General features: G+C 41.9%; 1 protein-coding gene across 3 annotated transcripts in view; it reads left to right on the top strand.

Annotated features, from left to right (window-relative positions):
• Nucleotides 1–15843, top strand: part of PITPNC1 (phosphatidylinositol transfer protein, cytoplasmic 1) — a 130854-nt gene that overhangs the window by 5094 nt on the left and 109917 nt on the right. For 2 of the 3 annotated variants that reach the window (XM_012656903.1, XM_012656904.1), the window contains exons 2-3: nt 9487–9575; nt 10751–10758. In XM_012656903.1, coding sequence (XP_012512357.1) covers nt 9487–9575; nt 10751–10758 — 97 coding nt within the window. Of the gene's footprint in view, nt 1–9486; nt 9576–10181; nt 10633–10750; nt 10759–15843 lie in introns of those variants that run through there. The other variant, XM_012656905.1, reaches the window with a different exon arrangement.

The following is a 15843-nucleotide window of genomic DNA, read 5'->3' on the forward strand; positions in this document are numbered from 1 at the left end:
GGCCTCCACCTAACAATTCTTTTCCTAAATAGAACCCTAGAGAAATTCCTGTACTGTACACAAGGAAACATGTAACAGGAGACTAATTCTAACACTGTATGTAATGGAACATAAATGGAAACAATCCACATATTTGCGAATGGGACTACATTATGGTATATTCACATAATGAAAAAGTCCATAGTAGTTCAACTTTATGAACCAGATACCAGATATACTTTGATAAATTTCAAAGGCATAACACAGTGTATAATAGGTAAGCTACAAAAAACAAAAATATATGTATATACACATATATTAATAGCATGATGCTTTTTATATCAATTTCTAAAATATACATACAATGACTACAGTTATATATATTATTTACAGATAACCACATATGTAGTAAAAGCTTCAAAACATAGACAAGCCACCCTCAGGCTAGTAGTTACTTTTGAGGAGGGAGAGGAATTATAAAGTAAACTGGGTGGAAAAATACAACCTGGTTGCTGTCAAAATTGGGTAGATTAGTGACTGATTCAATAACCTAAAAGGTACAGATGATGGATAGTGTCAACAAAGAGAGAAAATTCTAGTGTGACTAAGAAATAATGTGACTTAGTAATGTAACTTAGAAGTCTGAACTCAGCTCTACTGGATTCTTTTAACCAATATCTGGCTAAACATCTAGGTACCTTTCCCAAAGTCTGGGAAACCCATATCTGGGAAGGATGGTAAATTTGAAAGACTAAAAATGAGGATCCAGGAAAACTTCAGGAGTTTGGAATTATGGGTCATTTTCTATCAAGATGAAATTAAATAGGGACAGGTGTATGGTTCTATCTTTGAATCTAAAAATACCAATTGTATAAGATGAAGAATTTATAACTTTGCATTGGCATATTTGAAAGAAATACAGTGATTTTCGTTGACAATTCAATATGAAGCAATTATATATGCACACACATAAATATACATCATTATCGTGTGTGTATATACATGTGCATGTAATAGATATATAGCTGCAAACATTATACTTCAACTACATCAATAAAAGTAAAGTAAAATATCTAAAACCATGTACTTAATAATCCTGCCCAATTTTTCCACTAGTCAGAACATACCTGGAATATGTCTGTTCCTATGTGGGACACTTTTAAATGAATATAGACAAAGTATATCTAGAGAAAAGGACTCGATACTCAAGTGATAGGAAGAATGACTGAAGATACAAAGGATGTTTAACCTGGAAAAGCTAGATTCTGGTTGTATCATGGTGCCATTACATGGAGAAGAATCAGACTTACGTATGCTGTAAGACCTTACTTAGCAGACCAACGAGACCAAGACTAATGGGTAGGAATGCCAGGAGAAAGATTTAGATGCAAGAAAGAAATTTCCAAGCATACAAGCCATCTGAGAATGCGATAGGGTGCCTTATAGTAGATTCTACTGTTGCTGGAGATGGTCCAGTGTGAGTGGGACCCTACTCATCAGGGTGTTCTTGGGCAGATTCAAACATCAAATAGGTTGTTCAACATACTGTGTGGTTGGGTAAGGTGGGCAACCTAACGTGGAAGATCCTTTCGACCATAACTTTCTGTGCTCAAACTATGTATCAGACATTATCCTGATTCTCCTCCAGCGAGGCAGAGAGAAAAGAGGTCCTTTTACACAAGTTTAAACTAGGTCTATCATTTCCTAATTTAAAAGGTTCTTGGCATATTTCAAGATTATGGGCACATATTTCAGAACTAAGATGGTTATCATTTGGCAGGAGAGAAAGGAAAAAATTGACATGACATAACTATGAATTAATAAGATGAATTCTCATAATCAAAAAGAAAACCAAACCCATTACTTAGTAGTCACAACTTAGAGCCACCAATGCCTCATGTGACTGCCATATTGGTGAGGCTGCTTCATAATTTGTAATTCATTAAATGAGTATTTATAGAAATCTACGATGTGCAACAAATTACGTGGGTATTGGAGGGAATCCCTGACGACATGGCCACAGTCCTTGCCTTTTGATCAAGGTAGGGTCCAAAGCTGGTTGATTCCAGCATTTATGAGTCCATCTGCTCCTCTTGTGAGTGTCCACAGGGGAGGGTCTCCTGAGAGATGGACAGGCAGTAGCTAAGGTGTTCCCAGGGCCTATTTAGTACTTTACACAGAATAATATCGTTGACCTGTGGACCTGGATTCACGAGCTGGCAGAGTGAGTGGATTCTCTCCCTTACATCCATCTGTATGGGAAGCTAAATCACGTTCAAGAACTGCTTCATTGATTGATAACCCCAAGTAATTATTAGACATATTATTAGACATATTATTGGACATATTCAGAGCCTGTGTAATCAGGGCCTACTCTCCAGTTAATGTGGAAAACAGAAAATTGTTCGAAGGGGAGTTGGATTCAACAATGACAATTATCACCAAGCAAAGAGAAGCATCCATCTGTCAATGATCGGTCTGCTTTGGCTGCTGTGTAAGTTGTCCATCAGGGCTGAATTGGAGACAAGCCAAAAAGGAGGTGTGAGGCTCTCTCAGTCAAGGGTCGCGGTTGCCAGCAGAAGAAAATGAGTCTGTCTCAGGCAGAAAGGACACTTGGTGGAAAGATGACGGCGGCCCACAGAATTATCTGAAGGCTTAAGAATGGGCAGGAATCAAGACAGCTGCATAGGGCAAGAACCCAGTGATTACAACCATCTTTAAACAGAACCAGGTGGCTTCATTCTGCCCTCACTGACCTGCACCTCCACTGCCTCCAGCCATCGGCACCACAGCTGCCCTGGGTGCATCTGAATTGTCCCTTTTTCTTCCCCTCACTTGTTCCAAAATCCCAAACATAAGTATCCCATTGGGTTCCCAGACCAAGCCCTCGGCTACCAGTGAGTGGGGAGAGGAACTGCCACACTGTTTTCCAAAGTGGCTGCACTATTTTACATTCCCACCAAGAACGCATGAGGGTTCCAATTTCTCTGCATAATCACCGACACTTACTATCATCTGTCTTTTTGATTATAGCCATCCTGCTGGGTGTGAAGTGGTATCTCGATTTGCATTTCTCTAATGACTAATGATGTCGAGCATCTCTTCATGTGTTCATTGGCCATTTGTATTTCTTCTTTGGAGAAATGTCTATTTCTTTGCCAATTTTTTAATTGGTTTTAGTGTCCTTTTAAAATGCCATTCATCCTTTTAGTACTTGCCTCTCATTTCCAAGGATCATGGAGTTGCTCCATCCTCTGGCCTTTCCTGCAGCACCCGACACACTGTTGGCTGCACAGTACTTTCTGGTGGTTGCCTAATACATTTGGTGTATTAGTAGGAATGCAATAGTACATTTGGTGGTTGTGCTTGGGACTTTGATCTAGTGCAGTTAACCAAATAAGTGATAGTTCTTGGCTTGTCTTCAAAAATCATCGTTTCAGCTGGCATCCAAGGACAGGAGGCAAGATACTAATCAAACTCTGGAATAGTGATTCTAAATAAAACCTGTCATCCAGAAGCATATGAAGGTGGGCTTTTCTTTTGTCACCTTTTATTTTCGCTTTCCAATCCCTTCCCACTGCAGCCCAGGAGGGGAGGGAATGAGGTGGGGGCAGGAGGGGCCTTGGAGAAAAGATGGAGGCTATTTTTAGGCTTGTTTTTCAGCCACGAAGTGTCGTGTTCTTCACCACCTTGGCTGCTGGATTAATTAGGCTGTGCTGGCAGCTGCCAGTCAGGGAGGGTTGCCAGCTTCTAACGGTGATTCCACCTAATGCCTGCATTGATTTGCACGGAGAGAACATTTTCCCTACTAGGTGGCCCTAGTCTTCCATAGTAATCTCTCCTGGCCTCTAGTGGCTTTGGGTAGGAGAGGGTGAAACTTCCGTAAGTCATGAACCCTTTTCAACTGGACATGCAAAGCCACCAGCTGGTCCCTTTACCTAACAGCTCATTGGTAGGATCTTGTTGCCATGGCTTGGGTCTCTCTCTCCCATTTCCTCTTCCTATCCTCCCAGCTCTCCCAAATCTGCTGGGCAAATAGATCCATTTCCCAGATCTTCCCCACAGTAAGCTCAGAGCCTGGAACACAAGTGGCTTTGGGAGAGGTCACTGCCCAGGCAACAGGGAACACAGAAGGTGTCAGAGCCATAGATTCTCACCCTAATAGCTTATTTCCATGCTATTTTCAAAAAATCTTCATGGTCATTATTGACTTCTGGATATGTAGAGACAATCTTCATTCCAAAAATATTTATTGAGCACCTGATGTATGCCAGGCACTATTCTAGGTGCTGGGGATGCAACAGAACAAAGATCCCCACCCTGGTGGGACTTGCATTCCAGTCGGGAGTGACAAACAATGTACAATTACCATAATAGGTAAAAACATTATGTATTTTAGAATATATAATTTTACATGGCCTATATAATTATAGTATAGGTTACATTATTTATATACAGGGAGAATATACATATATATTTTAGAAGGCAATAAGTGTTATGGAAGATAATAGAGCAAGTGAGGCGCTTCCTCCCGACGCACTTGTCAGTCCGTGCTATTCCCTTCTGTCCCCATCTCAATGTGCAAGTACATGCCAGGGGCTCTTGTGCTACCAGGCCCTCCCCCACATCTGCTCCCTCAACTACTCCCATGGGAAGTCCTAGAAACAGAATGTTTAGGCCTGTTTGGGATCTTAGAGAACATCCCCCAGCCGAGTGGCTTTCCACCTTGGTCCTGCCTCACTGCTGAGGGATGATGTGGACACGTGTGACCACCTCGCCAAGGGCTTCCTAGCATGCTGGCCATATTACCCTGCTGCTGTCCAAGCAGAGCCTTCCAAGAACCTGCATGAGCCAGGCCCCTTTTCCCAGAATCCTGACACAAACTGTCTTTTAAGTAGGGAGGCGGGTGGTGGGGTCCGGGTCTCAAGTTCAACGAACTCGATTTTTGGACTGTCCCTGAGGGTGAAGCCCTGGTGACCCTGCCTCCCACTGGTGACAGTTCTGGTCCAGGCACTGCTTACCTCTTTACTACCATGCAAACAATTACATTAAGAGTACAACTAAAAGACAAGCCAAAACAACCATTTAGAAGAGTAAGTAAATGAATTAGAGTAGCTGGAGAAGAAATTTAAAGACCTCAGTACAGAGAACTGGATGGGAACAATTCATTATTATCAAACAATTGTCAAATGCCAGCTTTCAGTGCAAAGACTAAACAAAGGGTCAGAATATTCTTCATGGGCTATTCTGTGGGAAATGAGGATGTGAAAGTTGCGGAGTCCTATTTAAAATGCGCTGCAGTTATTTGAGCATAATGTCAGTGCAGAAAGTGGCAGGTTTTAGTACGCTGTTTAGGAAAAAATCCTAGGACGGTCTTTTCTGCTGGTGAAGGTTTAAAGTCCAAGATTTCCAGTTAAGACCGTCATAATTCTGACCCCTGTTGAGAAGATGGAATTAGACTCCATTTAGACCACATTTGGCCTAATGATATTCAAAACCTCCTGAAGCAAATCCCAAATGAGCATAAATTACAATGTGAGATTAGATACCAGGGGGAATTTTGTGATAATCTGGATTGTAAAGTGCCAAAAGCTTCTAATGGAAGGGCAGTTTAGATTTTGGTTCCAGAAGCTCCTAATGAAGTCAATAAACACCCTAACCTAAGACCAGTTCAGACTTTGCCTGCCCCTGGGCCCTTCTTATCGGTTCAGCTGTGACTTAGGGGACATTGGGGGAACCTGTGAGATGATAGATGATCAGGTTTCTAAACTTGTTACTAAACTTGTTACTGTGGACATTTGGGCTGGATAATTATTTGGGGTTGGGAGGCTGTCCTGCACCTTGTAGGAGGTTCAGCAGCACCCCTGGCCTCTAGCCACTAGATGCCAACAGCATCCCCCCCCTGTTGTGACAACCAGAAATGTCTCCAGACACTGCCAAATTTCTCACAGGGGGCAAAATCTCTCTCTAGTGGGAACCACTGCTGTAGGGTGACCTACTGTCCCAGTTTGCCCAGGACTTGAGGGATTTCCTGGCAGGTGGGACTTTCAGTGCTAAAACCAGGGAAGTTCTATTTTATACCAAAGTTTAAAAGTAAGAAGCCAAACCTTCTGAAAAGTCTTATGTTTGGGAGGCACTGACAAAGGCATGTGGGGCAATATGATGCAAGAGGAGTATCATTCCATGACAGCATGTTTCTGGATCCCATAAAAGCTTTCGAGTTCTGTCCCTCTTCTTCCTCAGTTCCTCTAAAGCCCAAAGCTTGACAAGATGGGCCATTGGGAGGCTTGATCCTGGCTTGTGGACCAAGAAGACAAACTTGGATTCAAACTTGCTGCTCTTGTTTGACACCTAGTAGTGAGTTTGAGTGACAGACTTCTCGGAATGGTAGGCTGTGTGACAGTATACATCATGAAAGTGACAACCACAGCGGGGACTAATTTAATTCCACTTTCTTTGCAGGCCCCGATAAATCATTCCTGCAGGGAAAAATAAATTTTACTTTTTCAGACAAATCATTGAAATAATGATGTGCTCTGGGGAAATTGGTGGCTGAGAGAAGGTCTGTTAGTGGGCTTAAAAATATTTAAACAACATATCCTGGAACTTGTTGCAAACGCCTCCTGCGCCTGGCCTGGTAAATACCAGAAAGGCCTTCTTTCCAGACTAATTAGAAGAGACACATACAATTGTATCGGCCTTGGATAAATGATTGTTTTTTAAGCCATCTTATTGGAAAAGGTATAATAATTGATTATAGTGCTGCATATCCTACATAAGTTGGTGGATGAAACAACTAAAATAAAGATTCTAGAATCTGGAGTCCCGATGAACCGTTTATGAACAAGAAAAGTCTCAACGTGAATGGAAAATTGCCAATGTTTTCCACCTCCTTTCCAGAATATGATTGTTGCTTAGGAATATGGTTCGTCTGCTGGGAGGCATTTAAGCTGCTGCGGGAAGGAGAGGGGAGAGAGGAGGTACTTGGGCCCCAGAGTGCTACGCACAAGCAGCCTAGTGAATGTGAGGTGTGCCGTGTAGATGGAACGCCTGCCCACAGGAGAACAGTAGGGTGTGGGCTCTAATGCTGTAGGGAGACGCAGGCGCTTCGTCTAAGCTAAACAACGCCTTGTTCACTTTCAGGAGATTCTGCAGCCCTGTTTTAGTCCATTAAAAGCACAAGAGAACCACTTGCTGTGACTAAAATCCATGGCTTCCAACACTACCCATTGGCATATTGCTCTAGGCTCTGGGGGCCATTTAGGAAAGAACCCACGGGAAGTTTTGCTTATGGCCATTTCCCACAAGCAAGCCAATGTGATTTTCTTTCTCTCTTTTTATTTATTTATTTGTTTTGGAGACAGGGTTTCTCTTTGTTGCCTAGGCATAAGGGCAGTGGCATGACCATAGCTCACTGCAGCCTCAAACTCTTGGCTCCTGGGCTCAAGCAATCCTCCTGCCTCAGCCTCCCAAGTAGCAGAGACTGCAGGCACACGCCACCACACCTGGCTAATTTTTCTATATTTCATAGAGACGGGGTCTCCCTATGCTTCCCAAGCTGGTCTCAAACTTCTGATCTCAAGCAATCCTCCCATCTTGGCCTCCCAAAGTGCTGGGATTATAGGCATTAGCCCCACCGCACCCAGCCTAATTTTCTTACTCTTGATGTCAACCTGAGTTGCACTCCAACTTCAGTGACTGATAGAATAGATCATCTGCAAAAGCTATAACAACCCCTGTCAGGGAGCAGCCTCGTCCTTTCAAGCAGTGTGAACGTAAGGTAAATGAGCAGTTACTGCAGAGATGATTTTATAGGAGTGAAAAATTCTGCGTTAGAGCAGCAAGAATTGGTATGTGAATTACAAAACTGCTCCAGCTCATGACTCCCACTCCCCACCTGAGAACAATGGCTCTCGTCTGCCACCCACCCAACTTTGGGGGAGCTTTGCTTTCCATTTGTTTTAACCCTGATGAACAGCCCAGAGCCGTGGGTTAGGTCCGGCCAGCCGTTGAGAATACATATTTGTCTTTTCAAAAGCCAGGCCTGGATACTGTCAGACATAAGAGAAACAATTTGAGAAGATACACAAGGTACACAGTATTTTACTGGCTCTGGTTATCACGTAGAGTCCACGTCCAAGAGGGGTTTGGGAATTGGAGTTCTATTAGCTCGATGTCCCCACTTTTCCTACTTACATCAGCTTGGAATTCAAAACTGTTTCTTGAGATTTTTTATTGCCAACATGCAGCCATGAGGAGCTGAGAGCCTATGCCATTTCCCTGGGACTGATCTACGGCTAGACATTAGCATCCCGGATGCTTAGTGGTAGGCACCAGAATAGAAAAAAAGCAAACGGTAGGCTCTAGAAAGACAGAAACCCTTGGTTATAGTGCTGGGGGAAAACACAATCATACAGATATATTTTAAGGAATAGATAATGTCATATATTTAAATGTAATATTTAAGGAATTCTCTGGAGCTGCACTATTCTAAAGCATTTGCTTCTGAAGAAAAGCAAAATAAAACAAAACTTCATCCGTATTTGGTTTACAAAAGACCTTGGGACTTGTGCCTTTTGAGAATTTGTTTTCTCAATCCGGAGGATTGTTGCTGTTATTTTATTAGTTGCCTAATAAACCACAACAAATTGCCACAAACTAGGTGGCTTAAAACCACACAAATTTATCTTCTCGTAGTTCTAGGGCCTCCGAGGGAGAGTCTGCTCCATGCCTCTCTCCTATCCTCTGGTGTTCTTGGGCTTGCAGCTGCGTCTCTCCTGTCTCTGTCCCCATGTGCTCCTGAGTCTCAAATCTCTCTCTCCTTCCTCTTATAAGGATACCAAGCATTGGAGTTAGGGTTCACCCTGTATCCAGGATGACTTCATCTTGTGATCCTTAACTTAATTACATCTGCGAAGACCCTGCTTTCAAATTAGGTCAGTTTCACAGGTACTAAAGGTTAAGACATGGACCTATCTTTTGGGGAGACACAATTCAACCCACTATAGTCATTGAGGAGCTATATTTTGTTCCTCTTCATATCTCTTAAGTTGCTACTCTCTGTTGCTTTTGTCCATTTTTCAAAGGTCACTCATGTGGGTTGCCACGCTTAAGCCTGTCTCTAACATTTGCCTCTGTTCCCAACCCCCGCCATCCCTTTATACCACTTCCACCATACACCTCCTAGGGGACAATGGCCAAACCCCTCCAAACATGGTGCCTCCCAGGCCCTGAATTCTCATGTCCTTACAAATCCAAACAGGACAGGCTCACAGAACTATGGAGTCCCTGTCTACCTTCACACATTCTGAGAGCACATGAATATGCACAAGAAACAACTAGCTACGGTAAAGATCAGAGAGATGAGGAATGGGAGGCTGTGGAGAGGACAGATGCCTCAGAACTCTGATTTCTCCAGCAACTTATCCAGAAAGATGTGGTAGTACGGTGAGGCTCTGAACAGACTCTAATTGTTTTTGTTTTTTCTCTTTCTTTCTTTCCTCTTAGCAAACTGCCTAGTTGGGCCAGAGCTGTTGTCCCCAAAATATTTTATGTTACAGAGAAGGCTTGGAACTATTATCCCTACACAATTACAGGTAAGTCTTTAGTTCAACCAGTATGCTACATGTAGCAAAGGCCAGGACATAGCGGTAGCTGCATTTCACTGATTTAGGGCTGATGATCCAAGCAGGGCCTTGTGAGAGCCCAGTAACATCTCCCTCATCCTCCGCTCTCTTACCTCTAGGGCATCAGTGCTCTTCCTGCCACTGAGTCGCAGGGATGGCAGGGAATGGGGAGGTTAAGCTAAGACAGTCCATCTTCCTTCTTAAACTGATTATAACAAATAGCTATGGAGAAGGAAGATGAAGATCTTTTTAGTGACATTTCTAGAGGTTTTGTGGTCCTTGTTTCCCCCTGTTTCCTCAATAATTCCCAGGTAATTTGGGGGCATGATTTGTCTATGAACTTTTGATTTGTTTATTTTATAGCCTCCCCTCCCCTCCAAATTTTACTATAATTTGTGTAAAAGGTTCTGTTGGATCTCTCTGTCCCAAACTACTTCCTTTGTTATTAGATAATATGGAAATCTTTAAGATCACTTTCCCTCTCATGTGTAATGCAATGATAATAAACTCTCTGCACTAAATGCAACACTAAAAACTGCGGCCAGAAAAATTTTGGTTTGGTTCCTGCCCTTGAACACACTAAAATTCAAGATCCCACTTCGATATCATCATAACAAGCTCTTATTGGTTATAAAAGCTGCTTTTCCACTCAGAAGATTTCCTTTGTGGTTAATGAAATGCTCTACTAGAATTATTAGTCTTTAATTCTGCTTTTATAATGCCAACTCTTTGGTTTTTAATTAGCCACAAACCTATAGGCTAATTGAATCTAGTCTTACTGTCTTTATCTACCCAACCACAGTAGTATCATATGAAAGAATTTCAGTGCAAACATGGAGACATTTAGTATTTATGAAAGTTTAATTTTTGGAAGGTTTCTGTAGCACATTTTTTAGTAATGATAATTCATCAGTATTTGTTAATTCTGTGGCTTTATATTGCATATAAGCATGGTCTAAATCATTATTTTGTCTCTCTTTCTTCTTTCCCCTCTTCTTCAAATGAACATGTGGAATCAGAATACACAGCAAGTTTCATTTAATTATTTTAAAATATTCTGTTTATGATCAGTGAAAGAGGAATAAATCATTATTTTGTCTCTCTTTCTTCTTTCCCCTCTTCTTCAAATGAACATGTGGAATCAGAATACACAGTAAGTTTTATTTAATTATTTTTAAATATTCTGTCTATGATCAGTGGAGTAATTGGAACTTCCCTGTATTACTTGTCTTATCAATGTAATAATTTTTAAAAAAAAGGAATAATTCAGAATCAGAAATATTTAAATGTAGGCTATTACATAGTTATATATAATGCAATAATTTGAATGTTCTCATTTGTTCAAGAATATGAATGCTAATTTCAAGTGCCTTGATAGTCACTTTACATAATTAACTTTTGCTTGTAATTTTTAAATAGTTTGACTGCTATATTGATGATAGTTGGCTATAATGGAAGAACAGTTTCTAGCAATATGATATTAAAGGGATGATGGTAGTTACTGAGGGAAGGTAGGACTCACAGGCTGTGTCCTGATCCCTTAGAGGGGAGAACCTTGAAACTGGAAAGGTGTATGTGTAAACTGTTTTACTCAGAAATCTGGATTGCACAATCTCTTTGTGGCTTGATGAAATAACTTAATTTCTTCCCTATCCTAAGAGCCTCTAGAGCTATTACTAAAAAGAAAAAAAAAAACAGGGAGAACCTATAATATCATTGTCTGTGGTATTTTCCTATGGATCATTTTCCCCAATGGCCAATAGGTCAAGCTATCATAATAAAAAAATGGTTAACTGAGCCATGATAAAAGTTGAGTTTTTGGTTTCAATGAAAACAGCCAAAGGAGGCCAGGCACGGTGGCTCATGCCTGTAATCCTAACATTCTGGGAGGCCGAGGTGGGAGGATCTCTTGAGCTCAGGAGTTTGAGACCAGCCTGAACCCTGAGCAAAAGTGAGACCCCATCTCTCCTAAAGATAGAAAGAATTAGCGGGCATGGTAGTGTGTGCCTGTAGTCCGGGCTACTTGGGAGGCTGAGGCAGGAGGATCACTCGAACCCAGGAGTATGAGGTTGCTGTGAGCCAGACTGATGCCACGGCACTCTAGCCCGGCAACAGAACAAGACTTGTGTCTAAAAAAAACATAAAACAAACAACAACAACAAAAACAAAACCAGCAAAAGAAAGAGAAAGATGGTGAGAGAAATAGAGGAAAATGATTTATCATGCCCTTGGCAAGAACATGGTACCTGGCATATCCTAGGTGCCTAATAAATAGCTATTGAATGACGGAATGAATGCATGAATAATAGATAGACAGCCCTAACACAGGCTTTGGAGTCAGACAGGCCTGGGTGTCCTCCAGCTCTGCCACTTACTGGCTGGAGTTCCCAAGCAAGCAGCCCCTAACTGCCGTACTGGAATGCATGCTGATCCTCACCTATCCTCTGCAAAATAGAAAAACAAATAATAATATTCAAAGTTTTTCATAAAATTAAATTTATTTCATGTAAAGGACTATTGGTAATTATATCCCCTCATACTTGAGTATTAAAATATCTTTTCTTTTATGAAATTATAGGAACATATAGCATTTCCTCCCCAATGTCTCTAACTCTGAAAAAAAGAGGCAACTCTATGGAAAAATGCAAATTTAAAACTTTTGGAGTCGTGGAACCACTGCTTTAGAATAAGCATCTTAACTTTTCTGAACCTAAGTGTCCTCTTTTCTAAAATTGGGATAATCCTTCCTTCCTCGAGCTGTCGGTAGGAGTCAATGATCTAACATAGAGGTTGGAAAACATTTTCGGTAGAGGATCATATTATAAATATCTTCTTCTTTGTGGGTCAGTCTCTTCTTTGACAGTCTCTTGTCACTGCAAAAGCCGCCATAGATGGCATGTAAACAAATTGGCATGGTCATGGTCACCCAGGCAGCAGGCCAAATTTGGCCCCCAGGCTCGTTTGCCAACCCCAGATCTAATGCACAGAAAGCTCTCAGCACATTGCTTGTAGACAGCAGGCCATTAAATGGTTCCCTACAACCACCCCCACTCCCTAGTTCTATTGCTTTTAGCAGTTGCACAGTCATTGAGAGGTAGACTTTGGAATCGGTTGAATCTTGCTTCCAACACCCATTAGCAGACTCTTTAAGCCTCTATTTCCTCCTCTGTAAGTGGGGAAAATGTAATAACTATCTCATAAAGGTGATGTGAGGATTATATTAAATAACCAAACTCTTAAATAATCCAAAATCTTAGCTTAGTGCTTGGTGCTTGTTAAATACTCAACACATGTTCATTGTCATATATTGTACAGTGCTGGAAGGCTACCATCATTAAAATGTAAGTTCTAGGGGGGAATAAATGAGAATATATCTTAGGGCCTTTCAATATAGACTAGATTGCAGTGATCGGCCTGGATGGTACCAGTTGTCCAGGATATTATTTTAATTTAGTGATATCTGATGGTACCTCATGTCCCACTTCCCTGAAAACTTATGTTTGGATTTTTCATTTGAAATATAATCAATAATTGTGTGAAAAAGAGAATTCTTGTCCATACAACTACACCAAGGAAGCTATTGGTCTGGTGAGCTTTAGAATTAGGTCACCTTGATTGGACCCCAAACCAATGGCACTTATTCTTCATAAGCTCATGACAGAACCATGGAATGTGGAAGTTGTAGGTAACATTAACATATAGGTAATATTAACAGAGAAATGAAGTTGAAAAATGTATAATGATATTGTGTTCATTTTTTAAGAATATGTATTAAAGTACTTAGGTTCTGAAAACTGCAACAGAATGGAAACCATGGTTCTCGACCAAGCCACACCCCTGGGGCTTTGAGTTTCAGGACAGGGCTATAGTCCCCAAGGCAGGAGACAGGAAGAACAGGACACAGCATTCTTAGGCAGGTTATTCAGTGGATGTGGTGCTGGGGAGATAAGATTGTCAGCTTTAGTAAGTAAAAATACAGGATATCCAGTTATATTTGAATTATCAGATAAACAGTAGATTATTTTTAGTACAAGGATCCTTCAAATATTGCACAGGACATAGTTATGCTAAAAGATTGTTGTTTATCTGGTAACCAGAGGGAGGAGAGATAGCTATATGGCAAAACTGGTCTCAGAGACTCAAGTACAAAACTCAGATTATGAGAACAGGGGCACACCAGTGGGCCAAGGGAAGGGAAGGTATGGGATGTGTATAACTCAGGAACCTGTCCTGCAGTTGACATGCCACAATAACTCTAAGGCCAATCAGGTGCCCTGTTGGAACAACTGGAAGGTCCTTCCTGCCTCAGTTAGGATTGGCTAAGGAAGTGGAATGGAATGAGAGGGCAGAGTTGGGGAAAAGTCAATGGGAGCAGATGAATATAAAACTATCAGTGTTTTAGGGAAGGCCTGTGTATATGTGTTATAGTTGAAGTGCAAACAGAGGGTCGTAGGAGGGAGATATTCTGCTGAGGAGAAATACGAGAAGATTTCCTGGAGAAGGTGGCATTGGAGCTGGACTCGAGGGGAAGTAGAACTCCCCTGCAGATGCCTGCTCTGTCTCCGTCAGCTCAGGCTGCTATAACAAAATGCCACAGACTGAGGTCCTTAAACAACAGACATTTATTCCTCACGTTGGGGAGGCTGGAAATCCAAGATCAGGGTGCTGGCGGATTCAGCTTCTGGTGAGGGGCTCTCTTCCTGCTTGGCAGGTGGCCGTCTTCTTGCTGTGTCCTTACATGGCAAGGAGAGAGAGCAAGTTCTCTGGTCTCTTCTTATAAGGGCACTAATCTCATCATGAGGACCGCATGACCTCATCTAAACCTGATTGTCTCTCAAAGGCCCTACCTCCAAATCCCGTAACATTGGGGCATAGGGCTTCAACGTATGCATTTTGGAAGGACACGATTTAGTCTGTAATGTGCTCATTCCCGGCCCAGTGGGCAAGTGATGTAGGTGGATCCTGGCTTCCTGGAGGGCGGGTTGTGGTGCTTTTAATGTCAGACCAGGGTCTAGATTCAATTCCCTGTGGGGAAGTCACATTGTTCCTAGCTAGTTCACTTTTATTTTCCATCTCAAATATAGGCCAACTTCTCTTTCCGTCTCCCCAGTGACTGAGGGATCCGGATTTTTCTCTCTCTGGCCCCAGTGTTCTCCTCCAGGCCTGCAGTGTGCGTTTTGAAGCTGCCACCCCTTGACTTAGACTCAGCCGTGTTCTCACGCTCTCTGCCCGCAACAGCCCCGGGGGAAGAGCCCACCCTTCACTCTGACTACAGGGTCTACTCGTAGGATTTATGCCAGAGGCTTTCAATTGCCTTCATCTTTTTTCCTGTTTCAAATGCTTTTTAATTGGACTCTTTATCCCCTGATCCTTTAATCCTAAATACCTCTTCTTGATGTCTTTCCCAAGCTCTATATTTCCTGTTGTATGCCCAAAAGCAAAACTTCCCCAATGTCAGACTCCCAGCTAGGATGACTGTACCCTACCCTTCTTCAGAGAGGCAGTCCCTAGGGCTCTAAAACCTCCAGACCAACATCTCTTCTCAGAAAGCATTAGCCCAGAGCACTAGTGTGTCCATACCTAGGATCCCCTAGGTCTCACATTTCACTGTCCAGACTATTTCTTAGACCTCATGCTGTCCTCATTTGTGACAAAACCCAGGTGAGAGAACTTTCTATTTAAGGCCATCTAAGGCTTCAGCATTATCACAGTTATCAAGATATAAAAGCTTTTCCTCACTGCAAGCGACTGTGTGTGTGTTTAGAATTATGTGAAAATGTCATTTGCCCAGGAAGTGGAAAAATATCTTTAGCTTGGTTATGGGAAAAATCTTAATTATACAGTAAACAAAGAACAACACAATGACAATTTTCTTTTGCTCTTTTTTTTTTATTTCAGCGTATTATGGGGGTACAAATGTTTAGGTTACGTATGTTGCCCTTGCCCCCCCGCCTCCCTCCCCCCCACAATGACAATTTTCCAGTGGACAGGTCCTTTTAGCAGTTCTTCAAAACCGGCAGGTTCTTCTGAAGTTTGTAAAGTCACAAAGGAAGGTGCCCGAGGAGACTGGCTGACTTCCAGAGCAGTTGATTTTGTTTTTCCAGAGCTAAAAAAAAAAAAAACAAAAAAAACTGTGCTTAAAGATGATCATAAGTAGGTAGCGTCAATTCAGCCTCAGTAGTAAGGAAGGAAAAAGGACTTTCTTGTCATTTGTAGGAATTTAAAAACTTAAGTTATG

The sequence above is a fragment of the Propithecus coquereli genome, unplaced genomic scaffold (genome assembly GCF_000956105.1).
Source record: "Propithecus coquereli isolate 6110/MARCELLA unplaced genomic scaffold, Pcoq_1.0 Scaffold526, whole genome shotgun sequence".
Lineage (NCBI taxonomy): Eukaryota > Metazoa > Chordata > Mammalia > Primates > Indriidae > Propithecus > Propithecus coquereli.